Genomic DNA, 20902 nt, shown 5'->3' with positions numbered 1-20902 from the left:
AGATTTACAAGTTCATAGCAAGTATGTATTGATAATGACAAACAAGAAATTTACAAGCTCATAGCAAGTATTTATGAATAATGACAAACAAGAAATTCACAATTTCATAGCAAGTGTATTTTAAAAATATCGCTAAACCTTTAGAATGTAGAATAGTCTATAAACAAAAAAAGTCCATTTTTGAACAGTGAGAAAATTAATACAACTACAAAATTTTAAAAACTTCTTCAATCACAAGATCTACAGGCAGCAATGAGTTCTTTTTCAATTTTATATTTTTGCCTTTTTACAACACACCCTATTGTTTTATTTGGAGGGTGCAAATTTTCAAACAATTGAATATTTTGTTTTTCTAAATTAAAGTAAGAGGTAAAAATAAGTAGAAAGCAGATAAGAACTGTTAAGGTTAGTTGAGAATTACTTTAACCCTGGTAAAAGAAAATTTAAATATTTAATTGAACTTTTAAATGAAAAAATTATTACCGTGTCTCTCCAGAAATTAATAGATAGCTTATGTGGCAAAGCAAGACTCCACTGCTCAACTGATATACCAGCTGTTGATATGTTTGGAGGAGGTTTTTTACCTTGAAGAGTAGCAATTAGTGTTGTTTTGCCACGACCCTATGAATAATCATTTTTAAAAGTTTAAAAAACTTTTTTTAAAAATTTACCTGGATTTTACTTTTCAAACTAAAAAAATTTCCAACCTGTAATCCAACAACCATTAGCTTCATTCTGTTAAATGGAACAGACTTTCGCAGTTTTGCACGTAAATAAGGTAGAACTCGTTTTGCTTGATTTTGATCTGATATTAATTTTGTTTGTAAAAACACAATATAGATTTTAAGTTGATTAGATTTTAGAAATGTTTTTTAATACACTCATTTTGAGAAAAATACTTTCAAGTTTAAACTTACTGTCAAGTTCAAATGGAAGATCTGGAATTTTAAGACCAGCTAGCTTTAAGTTCCAAATATTTTTTAATTTGCCAAGCTCAGCAGGGAGAACAGTAAGACATGGATTACTGAAAACAAGTTAAATAAAAATTTGAACATGAACACACATAAAACCTTATTCTGTTATTCTTTTAAATGAATTTCACATCAAAATTTAAGTTTTAGCAAGTGTAAATACTGTTATTGTTTTGATCTATACAAGTAATCACTCCTTATGGCACAATTAAAGTACAGTTTATTTTCAATATATAATTTTTAAATATTAGTTATGTAAGTAGAGGTAATTGAAGTGATTAATTTGTTTACCGAATCATCTATTTATAAACTTGAGCACTTTAAAGGACCTTTATTTGGCTTTACACACTGTAATAATTGTTTTAAAAGATTATGAATCAAAAACAAAAAAGTAAACATTCATCAAATATATTTTTTTAGTTAACATAATAAATAATTTTTTAACATTCATCAGCCTCTATTTCATTAGCAACTATTTTCCTATAGCCTAGATCTGATAGTCTCTTTAGAGTATTAACCGTAAAAAATAAAATATAAGAATTTGAAAACAAATCTCACTTGCTAAGATCTAACTCATGGAGATTATGGAGCGAGAATAGGGATTCAGGAACATTTTCAAGAAGATTATAGCTTAAGTCCAAATTGGTAAGATTTTCTGAAAATAATTCTGCTGGAAACTCACAAGAAGTAATGGCTGATAAATTACTGTTACTTCCAATTGCATCTTCAAGCTTCTTTAAGTCAACCCCAAAAAATCCCTCCATATCAGTAGTTGCAGATAACTGAAAAAAAAAAAAATTAACAAAATTAGTTAATTTTTTCTTACAATAATTTTTATAACAGGACATGTGCTTTTAAACATACAAAAAAGAATGCAAAAACATAATTCATATTTGAAATATCATTCAAAGCCTAACAATCTTACCAAATTATGTGAAAGATTGAGTTTACATAACATTCCACATTTCCAAAAAACTGGTGGTGGTAGAACTCTGAGTGTATTAAAACTCAAGTCAAGATACTGAAGATTTTGAAGATGGCACATATTTATGGAAATTGTTTCAATTTGGTTATATGAAAGATTCAACTTATTCAGAGTTTTAGACCACATTTTTATAGAGGGTGTAAAACTCACAAGTTGGTTGTTAGAAAGGTCAAGTTCAATCTAAAAATGAAAGAATTTACCAACTAATTTAAAAAAAACATACATAAAAAAGCCCCTAAAAACAAACCCAATTAAATAAACAATACTGCATTAAATGAAATTGCAATTAATTTGTGTAATAGAACTTACCAGAGGACAATTCCAAGCAATTAAAAAAATTTGTATGAGATTATCGTTGAGAAACAGTTTTTCTAATGTCATAGCTCCAGTCATTGATAATGGGACAACTACAATTTTGTTATAAGATAATTTCAAATATTTTAGCATTGAACAACCCCAAAGTTGTTCCGAATCAGCTGGTAAATCACTTATTTGATTGGCTGAAAAATCAATATGCGTAATGTTTGGATTGTCAAATAATTGAAGGGGCAAACCTTTTAGCTTGTTTTTGCATACAACCAGTCTCTTAATCCTAAATATTATTTACTAAGTAATACAAGCTATTTCACATAAAATTGTAATATTTTGTTTAACACAAAACTGAAATTAAATTGATTTTTTCATGAGAGAATTTCTTTGATTCTGAATAATAAAACTAAGAATAGCAAGCAACAATTTAAAAAAAATGTTAAACATGTTTACGTTTGATTCCCTGTTTAGATCTAATAGCAGCAGACAGAAAAATTATCTGCTAAGATAATTTGTCCTAATAAAATGTTTGTATAATAAGAGTACTTACGGTGACAAGTTTGCATTTTGGGCTGGAAACTTTGTAAGCAAATTACATGACAAATCTATATCTTCAATATTGGGCAATAAATCAAAAAAGTCAAATGGTAAATCATCTATAGAATTACCATGCAAGTCAAGGATGTATATATTTTCTGAGTAAGTAGCCAACCAACATCTATGAAGCTTATGGAGTCTAAGTTCATTCCAGTGTAAAGAATAGTGTTCTATATCTTTTTCACTAGTTACTTGAGAGTTGCCAGTCTCTTCTTTAGATATGTAGTTAGAATTTCTGACATAACTAAACCAATGAAAAACAATTATTCTTTTGAAAAAAAACTTTTTTCTGCATTTACAAAAAAGTAAAAGAGAACAAACTTTTTTATTTTACTTGAAAACAGGGGAAGAAAAAAACAACCTTTTAAGCAACAAAGCTGTAAACTCAGGATACTGATTAGCAATAGAAGAACTGATTTCAGCTCCATTTCTGAGCAAGACTTCAGCAATCTTTAGATCATCATTTTTGCAAGCTGCTGCAAGAGGTGTGAACATACTTGAAAAGAAACTTTTAGAAGATAACAACTCATTCACATTAACACCTTTTGTTAAGAAGAATTTCACAATTTCAAGATGTTTTAAGACACATGCAATGTAGAGCAAAAGGTTACCTTAAAAAAGCATAGGAAAAAAAATAAAAATAACTAAAATATGCTTAAAAATACAACTTATTATCAATATGTATGTATTTATTCAAATATTATTAATATCATATGTACCCAGTTTGATGCTTTCTTCTGTCTTTGCAACACTTGTTAAGCCTACCCATATGTCAGCATAATTTATTCCAGGACTTGGACCTAGTCCACCTTCAAATTTTGTATCTAAAAGCCCATTAATTGAGTTCACTAAATACTCAACTACACTTGTTTTACCAAAAAAAGTTGCAACATAGATGCAAGATTCTTTTGTCAGGGTATTGGGTGGGTGAAGAGAAACTCCAAATGAACTGATTGCCTTTAGACACTAAAAGAATCGTTATTTTAATTTTCTTTTTTTTAATTTTAATATCATCGATAAGCTATAAGCTTATATCTATAAGCTCTAATAAACTGAAACCTGGAAAAAACTTTAAAAGTTTAAAGTTTTTATAAACTATTAGTTGAATTTCGTTAAAATTAGAAAATCAAAGCATTCTTTTTAATCCTTTGAAATTTCTCTTTTTAAACTTATAAATGTTTTGTGTATAACAGATATTATCTTTTACATAAAAAAAAAACATTTAAAATCTAGTTAAAATTGAACAATATGCCCCATATGGTTCCTACTCTCTTAGCCCTGGTTATGACATATCTTTTATATACACTAGACTTCAAATCAAAAATTTTTAATAATACAAAAGAAACCATGACCACCTACTCAGTATACTTCAACATAACAATACTTAAAATAATAATTAAATGCTTAAACAACTAGGTTAAATAAACATTACCTCTAAATTTCCCTTTTCACAAGCAATAAGCATAGCAGATTTATTATTTATCCCAAGTGTACTAACATCCCAAATACCAACCAAGAGTAACTGCTTAACAACTGCATAACTATTGTGCTCACAAGCAATATACATGTAGTTACCAGGATTATCAGGCTGATTCTTGTTGTTACAAAGAACATCTCTTTGTAGAAATTTTACTAAACCTTTCTCACTTAATATACACTTAGGCAATTTACTGACATCATTAGTGATACAGGCTTCCACCAGACTTATGTGAATCTCTGCAAGTAAATAATAAAAATTTATATAAAATAAAAAAAAAAAACTACTTTTAAAGTTTTCAGTATTGATGATTATAACATTCTATAACAATGACAACCTTACTACTTGAATCTTATTTAGAATTTTACAAGAAAAAAAAAATTTTAATTGAAAAAAAAGGAATACCATTATCTTTGCATTTTTAATCTTTTATTGGCATTAAAGATTTTGATAAAAACCAAATTAAAAAAATGACACAAACTACTTTCTCAACTTAAGAGGTTTTCCTGCTTTCTCAGCTAAAACTAAACTTTTATTAAGAATATTTAAATACAAAATGTTGAAGAAAAAAGAGTATTTTTCTCAAGAAAATGTAAAAAAAAAATACCTTCAAAGTCCATTTTACAAATCTCTTTAACTGTTTCCTATAAGATTTCTTAGAACCATACCTACAATAGTGAACATTTGACAAAACAAACAGCATTTTTCAAAAAAGTGGTCAAGCAATTATGGGATGACACATTTTTCACTTGTGAACATTTGTTTTTAAGGATTGAGGAAGTACTCTTACTTACAATGTATTCTAATGAGTTATTTTTCTTATTAAAGTTTTGTGCAGTTTTATTCATAAATGAAAAACTAGAAAAATAAAAACTTAAATTACTTAAACATAAGTCAATTAAAAAAACATCATTTGTACATCAATTAACCAAAATCACTAATCAATACAAATTTATTACTGAGTTTGTGTTGATTAGTGACTTTCATTACAGAATTTAAGGAAATATAATTTACAAAGCCAAACAGCTGGTATATTGCTAATAATAAGTTGTTAAAATAAAACATTTTTGCACAAAAATACAGTTGGTCAGTACCATTGTACTAAGGAAAGTCACCAACTGCAGACAATAAATTCTTAACTAAAAGAAGACAAAAAATTTTTTTTTTAGATATTTTTTAACTTACCCTAAAAACTTCTAATCTTTTTATCCAGCTGATCAATACCTTAATTATACTTGATTTTATTTTCAGCAGCTGAAAATAATTATTACAGGATCTATTTATTAACATATATGATAATTTGATACTTTATAGCATGAGCTCAGTGGCCAAAAGAATAGTAGCACATCTATTGTTTTATGAAATCATGATGAATATATGATGAATATAATAAACAATTTATAAATTTATATAAAGGTTTTCAATGAGAAAATGTTTAAACTCTGAGCAAATAATACTGAGAAACATGCAAATAGAATGTTTTCCTTAAGAATCATTTAGTATACAACATATAACCTTTAAAAAATAAACTAAACAAATAGTTAACTTAATTGTTTTAAAAATTGTTTAATTCAGCAATACTATAAATATTGTTAAACACAAGCTAATACAAATAAAAGTTTGAGTTGCAAAATCTTTTTAAAATTGCACTGCTTACATAACTTCCCTAAAATATGCATGAATAAATAAAGAAAATTTAAATTATCATTTTTAATGACAAACAAAAGAAGTGCAACAATTTCTATTTAAATACATTGAAAGAAACAATAGAATAAATTTATGCTATTCATAACCACAGAGGTTTTGCATAAAAAATAACATAAGACTTTTTGATACTAAATTGTCAACTTGTTCGTTAATTAAGATAATTTACAAATCAAATTTGTTTAGAAAAAAGTTAAGGTTCTATTTTTAAAATCTAGATATTGATAATAGAAAAATACCGCATATATATTGAAGAACCAAAATTATAATGCATAATGTGAAACTCTGTATCGATAAAAGTTTATCAACATATGGCTCAAATTGAGAGCAGGGAAAAATAAAGAGACAATGTAAAATATTGAAACCAGGACAACTGGGAACAACAAAGTCACAGTACCACGAAGAAATGGTAAACAACTATACCCAAGAAAAGTTATATAGCAATAATAAAGCAGAGCAATCAGCCAAATACTATTTCCAATAAATCTCGCCATAAAACTATTTTCACTGAATAAAAAATAAAGCAGTTGAACAACATGCAGCATTAATAATAATGGGAAAAAAGCATTAAGATGCACATCAAAAGAGTATCCAAACTCAACTCTTTCTTGATGTTTTATGCCACCTGGAAATCTTAGATATCTGTTTACAAAAATAGATAAAATCCCAGCAACTAACAATCCCAATCCAATACAATCCACAAATATAACCCAAAATAACAATTTTAAAAAGCCAGTAAAGCTGAGACTTAATGCAACTGAAAATACTGTAGATGAAGCAAATAACCAAATGCTCAAGAGAACCAAAAAAGCTGGATCATCTCTTGACCATTGTCTCTTTGTTTCTTGATGATACGAAAAATTACGATATACTCGTTTTGGTGATATGAAAAGATAAAGCATCTGCCAGAGAGCAAATTCAAAATCCATGTGCTTTACTTTAAATATTCTCTTTACAAAAAGAAAGCGTCTTTGCAAAGCTATGCGATCCATAATTGTATTTCTCTGTTCCGGTAATTTATCAGTTAAATTCCTTGACAGCATCAAGTTTATATTAATGCAAAATAACTTTATTAATTTACCTATATGAAAACAATATATATTTTGAATAACAAAACATCAAAATGAGTCAGTTCTGTTATAATATTTAGTAGAAGTAATTTATATTGTTTATTTAAACGGATTTATTCTATATAATATATTGAATATAACTTTAGTTCTACTTAGAATAGCTATATATTGCATGTTTAGCTACCTACTACTCTGAAACTGGTATCATCAGATTATTAACTTTATAATGTTACTTCATTCCCAATACAGTAAATTTATCGTTGTTATTGTTATTTCTTTATAGATTTTTAGGGTACAAGTAGATAGATTGGAACTCACGTACTCCCTCCTCGCACATACTTCTTTCTAACAAATGTAACTCAATTATTACTTTTAAAATGAGTTACTTTTTTATCAGTCGTGTAGCAACCTCGTTAAAATGTTCTTTCTCAATTAATACAAAATCAGACAGTCTATATGTTTATCGCATCAGAAATCAGCTAGAGATACCATGTTGAAAATCGATCTAGAGACAGTCTAAGATTATATTGAAAGGCTAAGTTTCCATTTCGACTTTTTACTTTCACTCTGGTCAATTGGGGAAAATGTATACTGCGAACTTGCAAATTGTAATTCGGTAAACTGCAAATTATTTTGCAAACCACGATCCTATTGGTTATACTAGCTAAAAAATGTTAACGAATTGTCATAACGTTTACCGGTTTGCAGTTTGCAATTGGTATTTTACCCATTAACCCACTCTTGCTCTTAAATTTTGTCTCTTTTTCAAATTTAAAGTTTTTTTCAATCGATGAAGTAAGTCTGCTGTTAAGAACACTTAAAACATTCTTGGAATAATTTTGATTGGCGTTCCAACAAAAATTATCAATCTAATCTATTTTTTCCTTTTTTTGCAGTATCTAATAGCTGAAACTTTATACAGATAATCTTCCAACATTTCCCCACACTCAAAAAGAATTTCATCGCTATCCCCAGTTAATAATTCCTATCTACTCAAAAGCCTTGAAAATGATATGCGCTATACTAAAGTTCGTGAGAATTAAACTAACTTCAATCACAACATTTATCTCGTGCTCAAATTAGCGTTTTGGAGTGGCTTTGGAAAGGTTAACATCGAAAAGATTAATACTGAAAGAGGTAAAGATGGAAAAATGTACAACTTGAATAGAAAGAAGTCAATGGTATGTATATATTTAACGTGTATCATTGATTAAGTGCTTCCCTAAGTTCGTCCCCAATTTCTCTCTTCCCCCCCCCCCCCCCCCCCCCCTCTTCTCCGTTATCTCTTTCAGATTGTTCTAATACCTCCTTCCTACCTAAATAATACTGATTATACCCCTCCTTCCTACCTAAATAATACTGATTATAACCGTACAAGGGTTGCCAATGAGATAGTAGCTAGCTATCTATAATTTTTGTCATTTTTTATAAAGAATTAGTTTAAAAAGAAACTGGCTGGGTAATTGATTCGTCTTGAAACATTATTCTCACGTCTCGTAAGACTTAATATTTTGGTCGGATCGTAATTTCTTCAAGCACAATGTTTTTAACTTCATCCCGTAGATGTAATGAGAACCCTTGAGGTACAACATTCACACGTAGCGTTTTTGTATACTTGAAACATCTTTACAGTATTTAACATTAATTAAAATAAATATGAAGTATTCAAATAGATAGTCACTATCCTTTTTAAAGTTTTTAATAGTTTGCATATCATTAACTGGTATCATTTAATAAATGTGGCATGGTTTATAAAAAGGTTCTCAGTGGTGAAAATGGAGTTAATAATATGGTTATTTGGTCAATAAACTGAGGGATCAAACGAATAAAAAGTTAAGAAAATAGCTGCAGTAGTTGCAAAATAAATCGTTTTTAATTACAGAAGTTTGAATTTCATAATTTTTATGAAAGTATGAGAAAAACAACAAAAATAGGAAAGAAAGTTAAAAGTGTTGAACTTTTTATCCGTAAGATTAATTTTTTGAAATGGTTTAACAGAATTATACATTCCAGTTATGAAAGTAAAAACACAAAAAAATGCCTAAAAATAAAAAAAACACAAAAAATGCCTAAAAATAAAAAACTCAAAAGTATGCTAAAAATAAAAAACACAAAAAAAAAAGCTTAAGAATGGGACGTCTGAGAACTCTAATACCATATTGCTGACTAGGGGGGGCTTGAAAAAAGCAAACTATTTATGATGCTTTTGGGGTAGAGTGGAAAAGTTGTCTCTATACATACGTAACTTCCGTTCAAAATTTCAACACCCTAGGATAATGTCTTGTGTCCTGGCAAAGGGACATGAAATTTCAAAAATTTGGTAAAATGACCATATTTCTATATTGTTTTTGAAACATTTTTTTAGGGTCACAACACTTTGGGATAGTGTGCAAAAGTTACATTTATGTATGGTTAGTTACTGTGCAAATCTTGATGCCCCATGGACAATATGTTCTGTTCTGGCAAAGAGCCTAAAATTACTCCAAAATTATCAAATACACTGTTTTTTTAATCATACTTTTAGATTTCAAAATCTTAAACAATTGGAATAAGTGCAGCTGCTTCTGTTCTTTTTTCGATTTCTTATGTTCTAATACTTTTACTCTCTTGAAGTAGTAGTTTTTTGACTTATACGCGAGTATATGCAGTACGTTAACATTATAAAATTAAATTTTAAAAAGTAATTTACATTTTTTATGATCCTTAAAAAAGTCGAAGCTGCTATTTTGACTTAAAATTTTCTCGACTTTTATACGCAAGCATATACGGTATCAACTATTATTTTAGCAGATTATTTTCCAGATTATAACTATTAATTAACTAATAATTATTTACAACTGATAAATTGTTATGAGTTATTGTTTCAGGTCGTGAGTAAAAAAGAAACAGCAGTAAGAATTCCCTTAATAAGGAACCCATATTTTCTTCCATATCGCATTTCCTTTGTGAAAAGGAAATGCGATTCTGTATTCTGAGCTTCTATTTGCCGTCCTCAGTACATTCTGTTTTAAAATAAAACTCAACAACGACGTCCTATTAGTGTGTAATGGTTAGCACTCTTTTACTCATAACGTTTATATAATACAAATAATATTCTCTTACGCTTCTTGCAGTGTTCAATACTGTTTACATCAATTACTCCTCTTTTTTATATCTTCTTTTTATTACAAATATCTCTTCTTTATATGAAACTTCTGGTTATTCTCCTTTAATCAATATTATAATCTTCTTCTAATTATCAAAACCTCTTCTTCTTTTTTCTCTTTTATTCACTTATAAAAACTGCTTGTTCATCAAAGTATTTTTCAATCACAAAAATTTTCTCTCTTTTTAAAATTCTTCTTAAAAACTTTCGTAAAACTTTAATTTACTTCTCTTTAAAACTTCATCTTCCTCCTCCTTTTTAAAACTCTTCTTCAAACCGTCAGACTCTTTTTTTTTTTTTGAGCTTTTATAGTTTTTTTTGCTTGTTTTCCAGTTGCGATATCTTTTCATTTATTTATATGGCAGGTTGATGAGTCTTCTTGTTTACGTCTTTTCTTAGTTGTGTTTAGGTTTTCTTCTTTTCGTTTTATCGTTTGCTTACGTAATAAATTGATGAATCATCGCGTACAAGTCTTTTCCCGGTCGTTGTTTTTAACTTTTCTTCTTTTCGCTTTATCATTTACGAATCTTCGCGTTTACGTCTTTTCCCCAGTTGTTTCTTTAACTTTTCTTCTTTCCGCTTTATCGTTTTTTGATATGGCAGGTTGAATGAGTCTCTGTGTGTCTTTTCTCAGTTGTTGTTTTTAACTTAACTCTTTTTGCTTTATCATTTATTTATATGAAGAGTTGACGAGTCGATCTTGTGTGCGTCTTTTCTGATCGTTGTTTTTAATCTAATTCTCCCTCCTCATAATATGATTCATGCATATCACAAAATTTATATCGATATCAAGTCTGTTTATAAAAGAATAAATTAAAGCATGGTAACAAAAGCACGAGTAGAGAAGTTTAGAGACGAATTACGCTTTCTTTTTGATTTAGCAGCTTGTAAGTGCTCTACATTTACAGCCTGCAATTGCCCAAAGAATCCAAGATCCCCTTTAAGGAACAGTCATCTCTTGCTGGTCAGAGAACAAAGCGCCTAATGTGCATTGGATCGCTCGATTTGCATGAAACAGAAAAGCTCCAAACACGTGCTGAAAAGAGGAAAAAAAAATTCCTTCATAGTTCAAAATCTATTGCGTTTTGCTTATCGCAGCCTGATGGTGATAATCCTTCATTAACATCAAGTTTCTCAAAAGATTACAAGGCGATGGATGAAGATGAGGCACCTGAATCTGATGACTACGACTATAATCCCGGACCATCGGCTGCATCCTCTTCGCAAGTGCGTATGAAACTTAATAATGCCGCCTCATTAATCAAAGATTTGGGGTATCGCTTTAAGCCACGGCTGCCATAGCTTCAAGCGTTTTACACGACGTAGGCCTAGTCACTAAATTGGATACATCTTTAGTGATTGATAAGAAAACAATTGGTAGAGAGAGGTATTGAACCATGCAAGAGCTTAAAAGTGAAAGTTCAAACATTGATAATGATCATTTAGTAGGTCTTTACTTCATTGTCAACGTAAAAACATTGTCAACATAAAAAGAGGAGGGTAGATACTACTAAAGAGAAATTGTAGAGGAACACTATTCCTTGGTGAAAGAGCCAGGATATAGCTACGTTGGCGATGTTATACCAGCTTTAGGAGCAAGTCTAGCCATTGCTGAAAGTATTTACAACTATATCACAGCAGAAGTGCCCGAAGGTTCAAACCATGTTCTTGTTCTAAAGTATAATGGAACGGTTGTAAATACTGGAGTTTACAATGGTGTACTGCGTCGTCTTGAACTGAAGATTGGGAGAACGGTACAATAGGCTATTTATTAACTGCATTTCAACGAATAGCCTCTTCGCCACTTATTCGAGTCCTTTGATGGTCCTACCACCGGACCTTCTTCCTACACTGGTTGCATTGAAAAATCTTTGAAGGCCTGTGAGCTGCTTCCAGTGCTAATATTTGAGCCAGTTAACTACACTTTGCCATCAGTTGATATATCAAATTTGAGTAAGGAGCAAAGGTATCTGAGGGATATTGCTCTCTCCATTAGCTCAGACATATCGCGAGGTTAGAATTATTTTGTTCTATCTCCAAGTTTAACTGTTGGGAGAAAGTTTTTGACTTTTTTCTTAAGTAAAAATTATTTAAAATTTTAGCTTTAATTTTTAAAAAAATGATAACTTACACATTAAATAATTTATGTTTAAACAAATTATATAGAAACTTTTACTTTCTAAAATTAATAACTCATTTTCTCCCAACTTTTAAAATAGGAAATAGAACAAAATAATTCTAACCTCGCGATATGTCCTCCAGGTCTTGCTAAGCAAAATCCAGGCCCCCTAAACATGTCCCGCTGGTTGACAACAGCCAACAGGATATTAAGATTGTATGTTTCCGCCACAGAACCATCAGATAACTTACATAGCATAGTAGAGTTCGTGTTCAGGGTATATGTACTATCTTAGTTCTGCATCAAAATCCATTATTCAATTAAGGATGGAGCGCGGCATCTTTACTATTTCATTCAATCATCCAGATACTTGGATCAAGTTAACCGTAAAATTATTAACCCAGTAATTTGTTGGAATGCTTACTTTGCATCTCCAGAAAACATTTTGCCCGCAATGCTAACTGATAAGAGAACACATATCCGAGGCCTCGGCATTCGAAGAGTCCTAAAAACACGAGAATCAAATGAGATGGTTGAAAACGTTGGGATTAGAAAGTTTTATATTTCGAAAATAAACTTTAAAGCAAACGATTACATTGATTTAATTGACTGTACGTCCAGCAAGGATTTGTTAAATAATGAAAAAACAGTGGATTTGTGGTAATCTCAGACTTTGCCAGAACAGAACAATAGTCCGGTAGAATTTCACCAAAAAAGGGGTCAACCTAGAAAAAATTATTATAAAGACATGTTATATATCGTTGGAAAGCTTATTATTTCCTCTTTAAAATAGGTAATTGGTATTTTTTTTTATTTTGGGGAAAAAAAGTTATGACGTCACAAAGATTAGGAGTAAAATGCGAAATTTTAAACGTTGCTGATAAATTTTAAGTATGCTGTACAATAAGTTGCGTTGTAACTATAATAACACTTATATTTAAATAATATAAAAGTGTTGAGTATATATATATATATTTTGTTACTAGAAACATGGCTTTCGGAGCCGCGGGGGCCACAGCCCCCCAGAGGACCTTTTTTGAATTTTGCAAGAGGAATATTTTTGATTTTTTGTTTGTTTTTGTCAAATATTTTTGTTAAACTTTGTTTCTGTAAGTAAAAATGGGTAGAGGGAATAAAAATTCCTTGTTCTACATTTCGAATTTTAAAGTTATTAGAATGTAATATTCTTTTTGTATTCGAAATGTAATCGAATTTTTTTGGCAATATTTATCAAAAACTTTTTAATAAATTATTTATCTTAGTGTTTATAATTATGTAATGATTTGCTATTTTCAGATTTTAATATAAATTATCTGATCTTGTAAGTGATAATAAAACTAGTTCTGAAACTGAAAAATTATGGACTTAAAAAATGAATCCTCTGTATGTGCATTGTGTGGTAAAATGAAATTAGAAGGAGATTCGTTGAGCCAAGTGGGGGCAAGATTTGGAAGGAATGTTGATAACCAAGGAGCTCTTGGAAAATTAATTGAATGTGCTTTAAAATTGGATTTAAATGTATTGGTAAATGAAAACTGAATAAAAAACAAGAGACAGGAGAAAAGGTTTTTATTCACTCATCGTGTCGAACTAAATTAAGAAACCAATCAAAATCAATTAAACGATCACAAGCATCGATGGAAACTCCTATTGAAAGAAAACGTTCAACTCGATCAGAACAGATTTTTTTTAATTTTAAAGAGCAATGTTTTTATTGTGGAAATATGTGCACACTTGACAGTCGCCATCCTGAGAGAAATAATTTCATAGAAGTAAGAACAAAATCATCAAAAATTTATCATGCAACTCTAGAATTATGCAACGAACGTAACGATTTTTTATCTAAAACAGTTGAAGCTAGACTTTTGAATATAAATGATCTTGTAGCTGTTGAAGCACGATATCACATCTATTGTCGTGCAAAATTTGAAAAACCTATTACTACATCAAGCTGTGGAAGACCAACATCAACAGAAAAGCTTACTGTCTTTAATGCAGCATGCATAAAACTTGAGGAAGATATTGATCTATACACAGTCTCTGAGTTTTACGAGATGATGCAAACATTAGGAGAAGAAATATATTCCCTTAAAATGACGCAAAATAAATTAAAAGAAAAATACGGAGATTCTATGCAATTAGTCTCGCGACAAGGTAAAAGTAATGTAATTATACTGGACAGATTTAGACATATATTATGCGAAAACTGGTACACCAGAAAAAAACAACAGCTGATGACAGCGATATTCTTTGCCTCTTATTACACCACTGTAAATCAGTTGAATCTTTACACAAAATATATTTAACAAGTATGACAAAAAGAGTTGATTGCCAGCGTGAATGTTATGACATTGATCAGATTATTGGCAGTACAGCAAAACATGTCATTAACAATATTCTTTTTGCGCACGCATTTACAGGTTGTGATACAACATCAGCAATTCACAATTTTGGAAAGACTTCAATTTTTAGAAAGCTTGAAGCCAAAGACTTCAAGCTTTCTAAAAGACAAATATTTTTTACCATGATGATAAATCGCCTGATGAGATTGGAAATGCATCAATTCGTTTCTTTCAGCTGCTACATTCCTCAACATCAAATCTACAACAAATACGAAAGCAAAAGTACGAGGAAATGATAAACTCAGATCGAGCTCACATAGACCCTTCTGTTCTTCCACCATCTCCTAGAGCTGCTTACTACCATGGATTGAGAGTATATCATCAAGTGCGTATTTGGAGATGTCTAAGTGAAATTGATCTTGACCCACTTAATTGGGGATGGAAATTAAATGGCTTTATGTACTCACCAATAGCGACAGATGAAAATGCAGGTCCAGAGGATATCCTAAAGGTTGTTCGATGTGGGTGTAAAAACTCCTGTTCGAGTCGATGTTCCTGCAGAAAGATGGGACTTCACTGCACTTCATCGTGTGCTACCTGTCACGGGATTAACTGTACAAATAATGAAAAAGTTGACGAAGAAAATGAACCAGCCCATGACCGTCACTTCTCAGATGTTTTTACATAAATTTTAATTTAATCAGAATAAGTAAGATAAACTTAATGCATAAAGATAAACTTCTTTGTAAATATTTTTTAACATGCTCTTGGTAACATTACAGAATAATTACGTTTAACAGTATTTTATATATTTTGAATATATTTGTTTTGTAAACACATCTTTAAGTAAATTTTCAAAAAATTGGCTAAAGTAGCGTCCCCCTCTGCCTTTATACCGTACTTTTAGTTATTATTATTTCGCTTTCAGTTCATTAAACCAACTACTAATACTTAGGAGTAATAAATATAAAAATGTATTACATTTACTTGCTTAAATTATAAATTCTTTTAGTAAAAAAACGTCAATTTTGGTGCTTTTCTGCTAATCTTTATGACGTCACAACTTTTTTTCCCCCAAAATAAAAAAAAATTACCAATTACTCATTTAAAAGAGGAAAAAATAAGCTTTCCAACGATATATAACATGTCTTTATACTAATTTTTTCTAGGTTAAGACTAAATTCTACCGGACTACAAGTTGACCGTGCGGCGTCCAATTTTTTCCCAGTAATTAACCATACATAGATGCAACTTTTGCACAATACCATAAAATGCTGTGAAGCTTCAAACATATTGCAAAAAAATATGAAAATAGGGCAAGTTCACTAAATTTTTGAAATTTCAAGTTCCTTGCCAGAACACAAAACATCATTCTAGGGTGTTGAAATTTTGAAAAGAAATTACATATGTATGGAGACAACTTTTCCGTTCTACCCAAAAAGTATCATAAACAACTTGCTTTTTTCAAGCCGCCCCCCCGCCCCCCATTGCTAACAACAGTTAGCACCAGATAACTGGTTTTGCTTTTAATACATTTTTGAAAGAATAAAATAACTAACAAGCGCATACTTCTCTATTTTGCGCCGAAACTACGCGTGCACTTAATAAAATACTCCACGTGCGAAAGAATTGTAAATAAACTTTTTGAACGTCTTTTTTCTAAGTTTAAACAAAAAAAACTTCACAAAGCAAAAACACATGTATAAAATGTGTATACTTGTAATAATACACATGTATAAAATGTGTATATTTGTAATAAAGAAAAAAAAAATTCTGAAATAAATTTTTTGAACTTCACAATTTAGAATTGAAGTTCAATGTTTTTTTAGTTCTATTATCACGGAATGAGGGAGCAACAACCTTTGACAAACATAACATGAAAAACAACTCAACATAATTATATATTTAAATATATTTATTAAAAATAAAACATTAGGAAAAAAAAAATTGCTTCCGATAGATAATAATCCTATTCATATCCACTAAATAATCAAATAATTCTATCATAAAAAATCCTAAATAATTCTGTTCTATTTTAAGTAATAGTCAGATCTTATGTTAACAATAACTATTATAATTGTAATAATAATCTAAAACCTTGATCAAATTATCAGGGTCCCATTAAGCATTACTATCATAATTTTTGAAATTTTTGGATAGCAGATTTTTAAAATATACTTTAATTTCTGTTTCTATAATGTTAAATGATTGAATGGTAAAGTTCTGGTAGAAATATCAATTGAACAAAAATTGACTTTGTATATCTGTAGAAATAATCAACCATACTTTAATGGAACCATGCAGCAATTCATATCCCTGACTTGTTACAGATAATATAACAAGATTTTACAAAATTTCAAAAAAGGAGCCTGTATTGAACATAAAATAAAAATATATTCAATTTCTTAATTAAGACCATTATCAGTTTATCTTCATTAATCTGGGCATGAATTTTCCATTAAATGTTTTTCTCAAGTTTTTTTAGGAATGTTTTTAACAGAATGATTTTTTGTGTTTGTTTAGTGTTAAACAAGTACATAAAATTGGTGAATCTCTAATTAAGTGAACCAAGAAAACCGGCAATCACCATTTATTATAGTATTTGTAAGTTTAATATGTGAGATAAAGTCTTCAAATATTATTTTCATAGCAGGTAGACCAAATGACCAGGAGAAAGATTTACATAAGTCACATATGACTACTTTCTAAAGGTATCTTTACAGCAACATTTTAACAAATCAAATAGATCATATTTGCTTAAATTTTTTTTTCTCCTTCAAAATGATTCTTACACCATTATTAAAAATAAATATGTTTCAAATTCTAAATAAAAATTTGGAAGTGTTCTTACTCTTCTTTTTTTTCAGATTTTATTGTTCTGTTTACCAACATTTCTTCAGGATGATCCTCATATCTAAAATATAAACTAAGGCTAAGAAAAACTGAAAAACTCATTACAAAAAGATACTTTTAAAGAAATTCAACAAGTAAAAAAATTTTTTCATTTGCTCAAAAGGAAATATTTTTTTGAATAAAACAACAAACATAATCTACTTGATCAAATCGGAAACTTCTCCTTTAACAAGAGCTGTTAAGAGTGCACTTCCAATGCAAGCAGGTACCAGATACAAAAGAGCTGGTTGGGCTGACTTAAAAATATGCAAAATAGCAACAGTAACCAAGAGTCCCAAGAAATAGGAGATATAACTGGCATAGAAATATGCATGAGAACCATTGCCTTTGCTGAAAACAAAAAATCAGCTAACAATAGGGCATAAATATCCAGTTAAAATAGTAATGCCAGTTATTATAAATTAGAAGTAATACTATTATTAATAAAAATACAATTCAGGAATGCACCATGAAGACTTACCTAATGTCATATCGAAGCAGAAGTGCAATAAAGATGCCTAAAAACCAGAAACTAGTCAGTAGAGGAGTTAAAAAAAAATCAAAGAATGTTAAAATGTAATACAAATAACATATGGTACCTGGTATAACAATATCTCCAAGACCTAACATTGCAAAGTTTTTGCCAAAGAAACCATGCTCCAGAAAGTCCATGGGGAAAATTACTGAAAAGTATTTGATCTAAATCTTAATGATTTTATCTGAACTATTTTATAAATCACCAACCAATAAAATTATATGTACCAATGAAATTTAAATTTTAGTTTCATAATGCATCTAAAAACACAATACTAAGTCAAGAAACAGCACCCAGCATTTAAAATGAATGTAAAAGATTCAATATTAATTCAAATAGCATTTAATTTACATTTAATTGGAGCTTCAAATGATGTAGCCACAGTGACCATAACATTTGTACCAAAAACCCAGAATATATCATAGAAAAACAAACCGCCAAGAAGAATACAACCAATAGGAAAACTGGAAAAGAATAACAATATTTGATTAGAGGCTTCATTTGTGAGAAAGAACTGAGATTTAACTTTAAAAAAAACTACTATTGCAAATAAATTTTTTGTCATACAATACCTATTCAAATGAAGCAATTCTACTCCAGTCAATGAAAAAGCAAGTCCAAATATGTTATTAGCAATCCAATGCTTTTTTAATAAATACCATACTCCAAATAAAGTGGCAAAAACTAAACACACCAGATCAATGCGATCAAATTGGTAATCAACATGAACTTTCTTACTCTCTCCATTACCTTCATTGAGTTGAGCATGGTACTTGGAGTTAGGGAAACAACCAGGCAATAATAGGGTCACAAAAGGTCTAAGCAAGTTTGATACACAAAGCACACCAAGAACAAAGAAATAAAAGGTCAATAGCATGTTAATGTACTCCTTGTTGAAGAACTAAACAAAGTTTAATAGAGATTTTTAAAATGTCTTTTAAATGAAACTAATAGATATACACACACGCATTAGAGTTAAACGACTAAATAATACAAACCTTAAAAAATAAATAAAGCCCAAATAAGGCACAGCTTGCAATTATAGGAAACATTGCAGCATCTTTTTTGCTCATTGATTCTACTTTTTCTCCTGATTCCTAAATAAAAATATTTACCATTTAAAACAGTACTGAACTTTTAAAAGAAAAAGAAAAGGAAAAATTAAACTTTTTAACTCTAAACATGATGTATCAGTTCAGAACAATTAGTTCTCAATGAAAACATAATGATGTAAAAGCAAATCAAAAAACTTTAGTTTAAGTGTTTAAATTTTAAAATATTTAAATTTTTAGATTCAAAAAATTAATTTAAAAGATTGTAAAAAAACAACATCTTTTAACAAAACTGAATATATTAACAAAACATAATTTTTGTCTAGGTTACTTGTAACTATGTGAAATATACTGTGCAAAAGAAATATAATATACTCATACATTTAATTGAAATTAAACTAATTCATAAATCAGTTCATGATTTGCAGTCAAAGCAAGAAAACTGCCATTAATTTTTATTTGACTGTAAATTATGAATGCTCACAATATATTTTTGTTTATGTTAGATAGAGAAAATTGCATAGCTTTTACCACTAATCATACCTTTTAATTAAGGAGTAATAACTTAATATGTTAGCCTTTATCAATTAACATAAGTATACTGCCACAATAAATTTAAAAAATAAAAAAATCTATACAATATTTATAACAAAATATTTATTTCACAAACTATTTGTTAAAAAATTTATTAGATAATTATTTAAGAAGTAGGTTTTTTCATTCTATCTACACGGATAGTCATGTATGAATATACGACATTCAAAAAAAAATTACTTAACTGACCTTTTGTTTTTTATTAAAAGCCACAGATCGAAACGAACCATACCAAATCGGTAAAAGAGCCATAACTACGAGACTGAAATAAGCTAAAAGAAGGCCTTCAGGAGTAGCAGCTGATCTACCCAATGCACCACCGGATAACGTATCGTTACTTGTAACAGTAGCATTTTCAACTATTTCTGTGTCAGCCATGTTTTGTTAGCTATATTCGTATTTTTCGATAATTTGTACTTGGCGAATATAGTTGGCGATCATACTCAAGTTTAAAAAATCCTTTTTAATACACGAAGAGTAAAAAACATTAAATGTATTTATTATATAGAACTTATTAAATTAGTTTAACTAATAGCAATCTTTTGTTAAAATATGAACAAACATTGAGTAAACTTTAATAAAAGATTTAGATTTATTTGCCAAATTAAAATCTTCATCTACAAAAAGGTATAAGTATTGATACCGTAATTTATTTGATTATTTTGTGAGTGGGTATAAAAATGGGGAGGCTAACATATGGATGTAAAAAATGTCATTTACAGTAGTAATTTATTATTGTTGAATGTGTCATGACTATTTTATCTATGAAACAAATGTCTCTTCTTCTTGATTTTACGGTTTGAATTGTCAATGGTTAAATGTATGTTTGAATGAGCTAATCACCCCGTGTAGAGAGCGGGACACATTAGAAATTTGGCTAAAGAGACAACAAACAAAAACAAAAATTCAAGAAAAAGATTAAAACTTTGGTCTAAAATTGAAATTTGAAAAAAAGTAATGACAAGTATGTTAACACTTCTCAAGAAACATGCGTTGAAGCCTCATAGTTCGATTTTTTTGGAACTACTTTTTTATGAGTAAAGTTAAACGGTGATTTAGTTTAGATTACTGAGGCTGTGAAATTTTCTGAAAAAGGTTGGATTGCGTATT

The 20902-nt window shown here is 29.3% G+C and overlaps 3 protein-coding genes and 1 pseudogene across 6 annotated transcripts in view; 1 reads left to right on the top strand and 3 right to left on the bottom strand.

Annotated features, from left to right (window-relative positions):
• LOC145181926 (leucine-rich repeat serine/threonine-protein kinase 1-like) overlaps positions 1-5689 on the bottom strand; it is a 28142-nt gene extending 22453 nt beyond the window's left edge. For 2 of the 4 annotated variants that reach the window (XR_016450295.1, XM_090080533.1), the window contains exons 1-12: positions 5525-5663; positions 4947-5007; positions 4295-4578; positions 3582-3828; positions 3224-3473; positions 2816-3106; positions 2266-2548; positions 1897-2136; positions 1530-1753; positions 918-1024; positions 708-805; positions 484-621 (exon numbers count right to left, since the gene is read on the bottom strand). Coding sequence is in view for 3 of the 4 variants with exons in the window: in XM_090080533.1 (XP_089936659.1) it covers positions 484-621; positions 708-805; positions 918-1024; positions 1530-1753; positions 1897-2136; positions 2266-2548; positions 2816-3106; positions 3224-3473; positions 3582-3828; positions 4295-4578; positions 4947-4959 (2175 nt within the window). In the remaining variant the exon portion in view is untranslated. Of the gene's footprint in view, positions 1-483; positions 622-707; positions 806-917; positions 1025-1529; positions 1754-1896; positions 2137-2265; positions 2549-2815; positions 3107-3223; positions 3474-3581; positions 3829-4294; positions 4579-4946; positions 5008-5524 lie in introns of those variants that run through there. The other 2 variants (XM_090080534.1, XM_090080535.1) reach the window with 2 other exon arrangements.
• Positions 5690-5802: 113 nt separating this feature from the next.
• Positions 5803-7155, bottom strand: LOC145195336 (protein unc-50 homolog A-like). The gene has a single exon (XM_080073153.2). It carries the CDS (start codon positions 7084-7086, stop codon positions 6307-6309), a length of 780 nt encoding a protein of 259 aa, XP_079929279.2. The 5' UTR covers positions 7087-7155; the 3' UTR covers positions 5803-6306.
• A 6581-nt stretch (positions 7156-13736) lies between these two features.
• On the top strand, positions 13737-14683 carry LOC149892414 (uncharacterized; annotated as a pseudogene).
• Positions 14684-17471: 2788 nt separating this feature from the next.
• LOC145189131 (signal peptide peptidase-like) lies at positions 17472-20208 on the bottom strand. Its single transcript, XM_080065709.2, has 8 exons — positions 19982-20208; positions 19145-19243; positions 18719-19047; positions 18498-18610; positions 18211-18294; positions 18093-18129; positions 17774-17962; positions 17472-17633 (listed from the first exon to the last, which is right to left on the bottom strand). The coding sequence occupies exons 1-8, from the start codon at positions 20168-20170 to the stop codon at positions 17567-17569; spliced, it is 1107 nt and encodes a 368-aa protein (XP_079921835.2). The 5' UTR covers positions 20171-20208; the 3' UTR covers positions 17472-17566.
• Positions 20209-20902: the final 694 nt, after the last annotated feature.

Source organism: Hydra viridissima, unplaced genomic scaffold, assembly GCF_058129835.1.
Source record: "Hydra viridissima isolate aposymbiotic clone 2 unplaced genomic scaffold, HvirCarnegie_v1 scaffold_2, whole genome shotgun sequence".
In the NCBI taxonomy this organism is placed as follows: Eukaryota; Metazoa; Cnidaria; class Hydrozoa; order Anthoathecata; family Hydridae; genus Hydra; species Hydra viridissima.
This window is presented reverse-complemented; position numbering and strand designations above follow the sequence as displayed.

Bases quoted from the DNA above. Each gene is read 5' to 3' on its own strand.
- LOC145189131 (XM_080065709.2), bottom strand. From the start codon at position 20,170: ATGGCTGACACAGAAATAGTTGAAAATGCTACTGTTACAAGTAACGAT. The intron at 19,048-19,144 runs GTTTGTATTATT...AACTTTGTTTAG, and splicing joins GGCTTTATTTATTTTTTAAG to TTCTTCAACAAGGAGTACAT. The intron at 18,611-18,718 runs GTATTGTATGAC...ATTCTTTTCCAG, and splicing joins GAATTGCTTCATTTGAATAG to TTTTCCTATTGGTTGTATTC.
- LOC145195336 (XM_080073153.2), bottom strand. From the start codon at position 7,086: ATGCTGTCAAGGAATTTAACTGATAAATTACCGGAACAGAGAAATACA.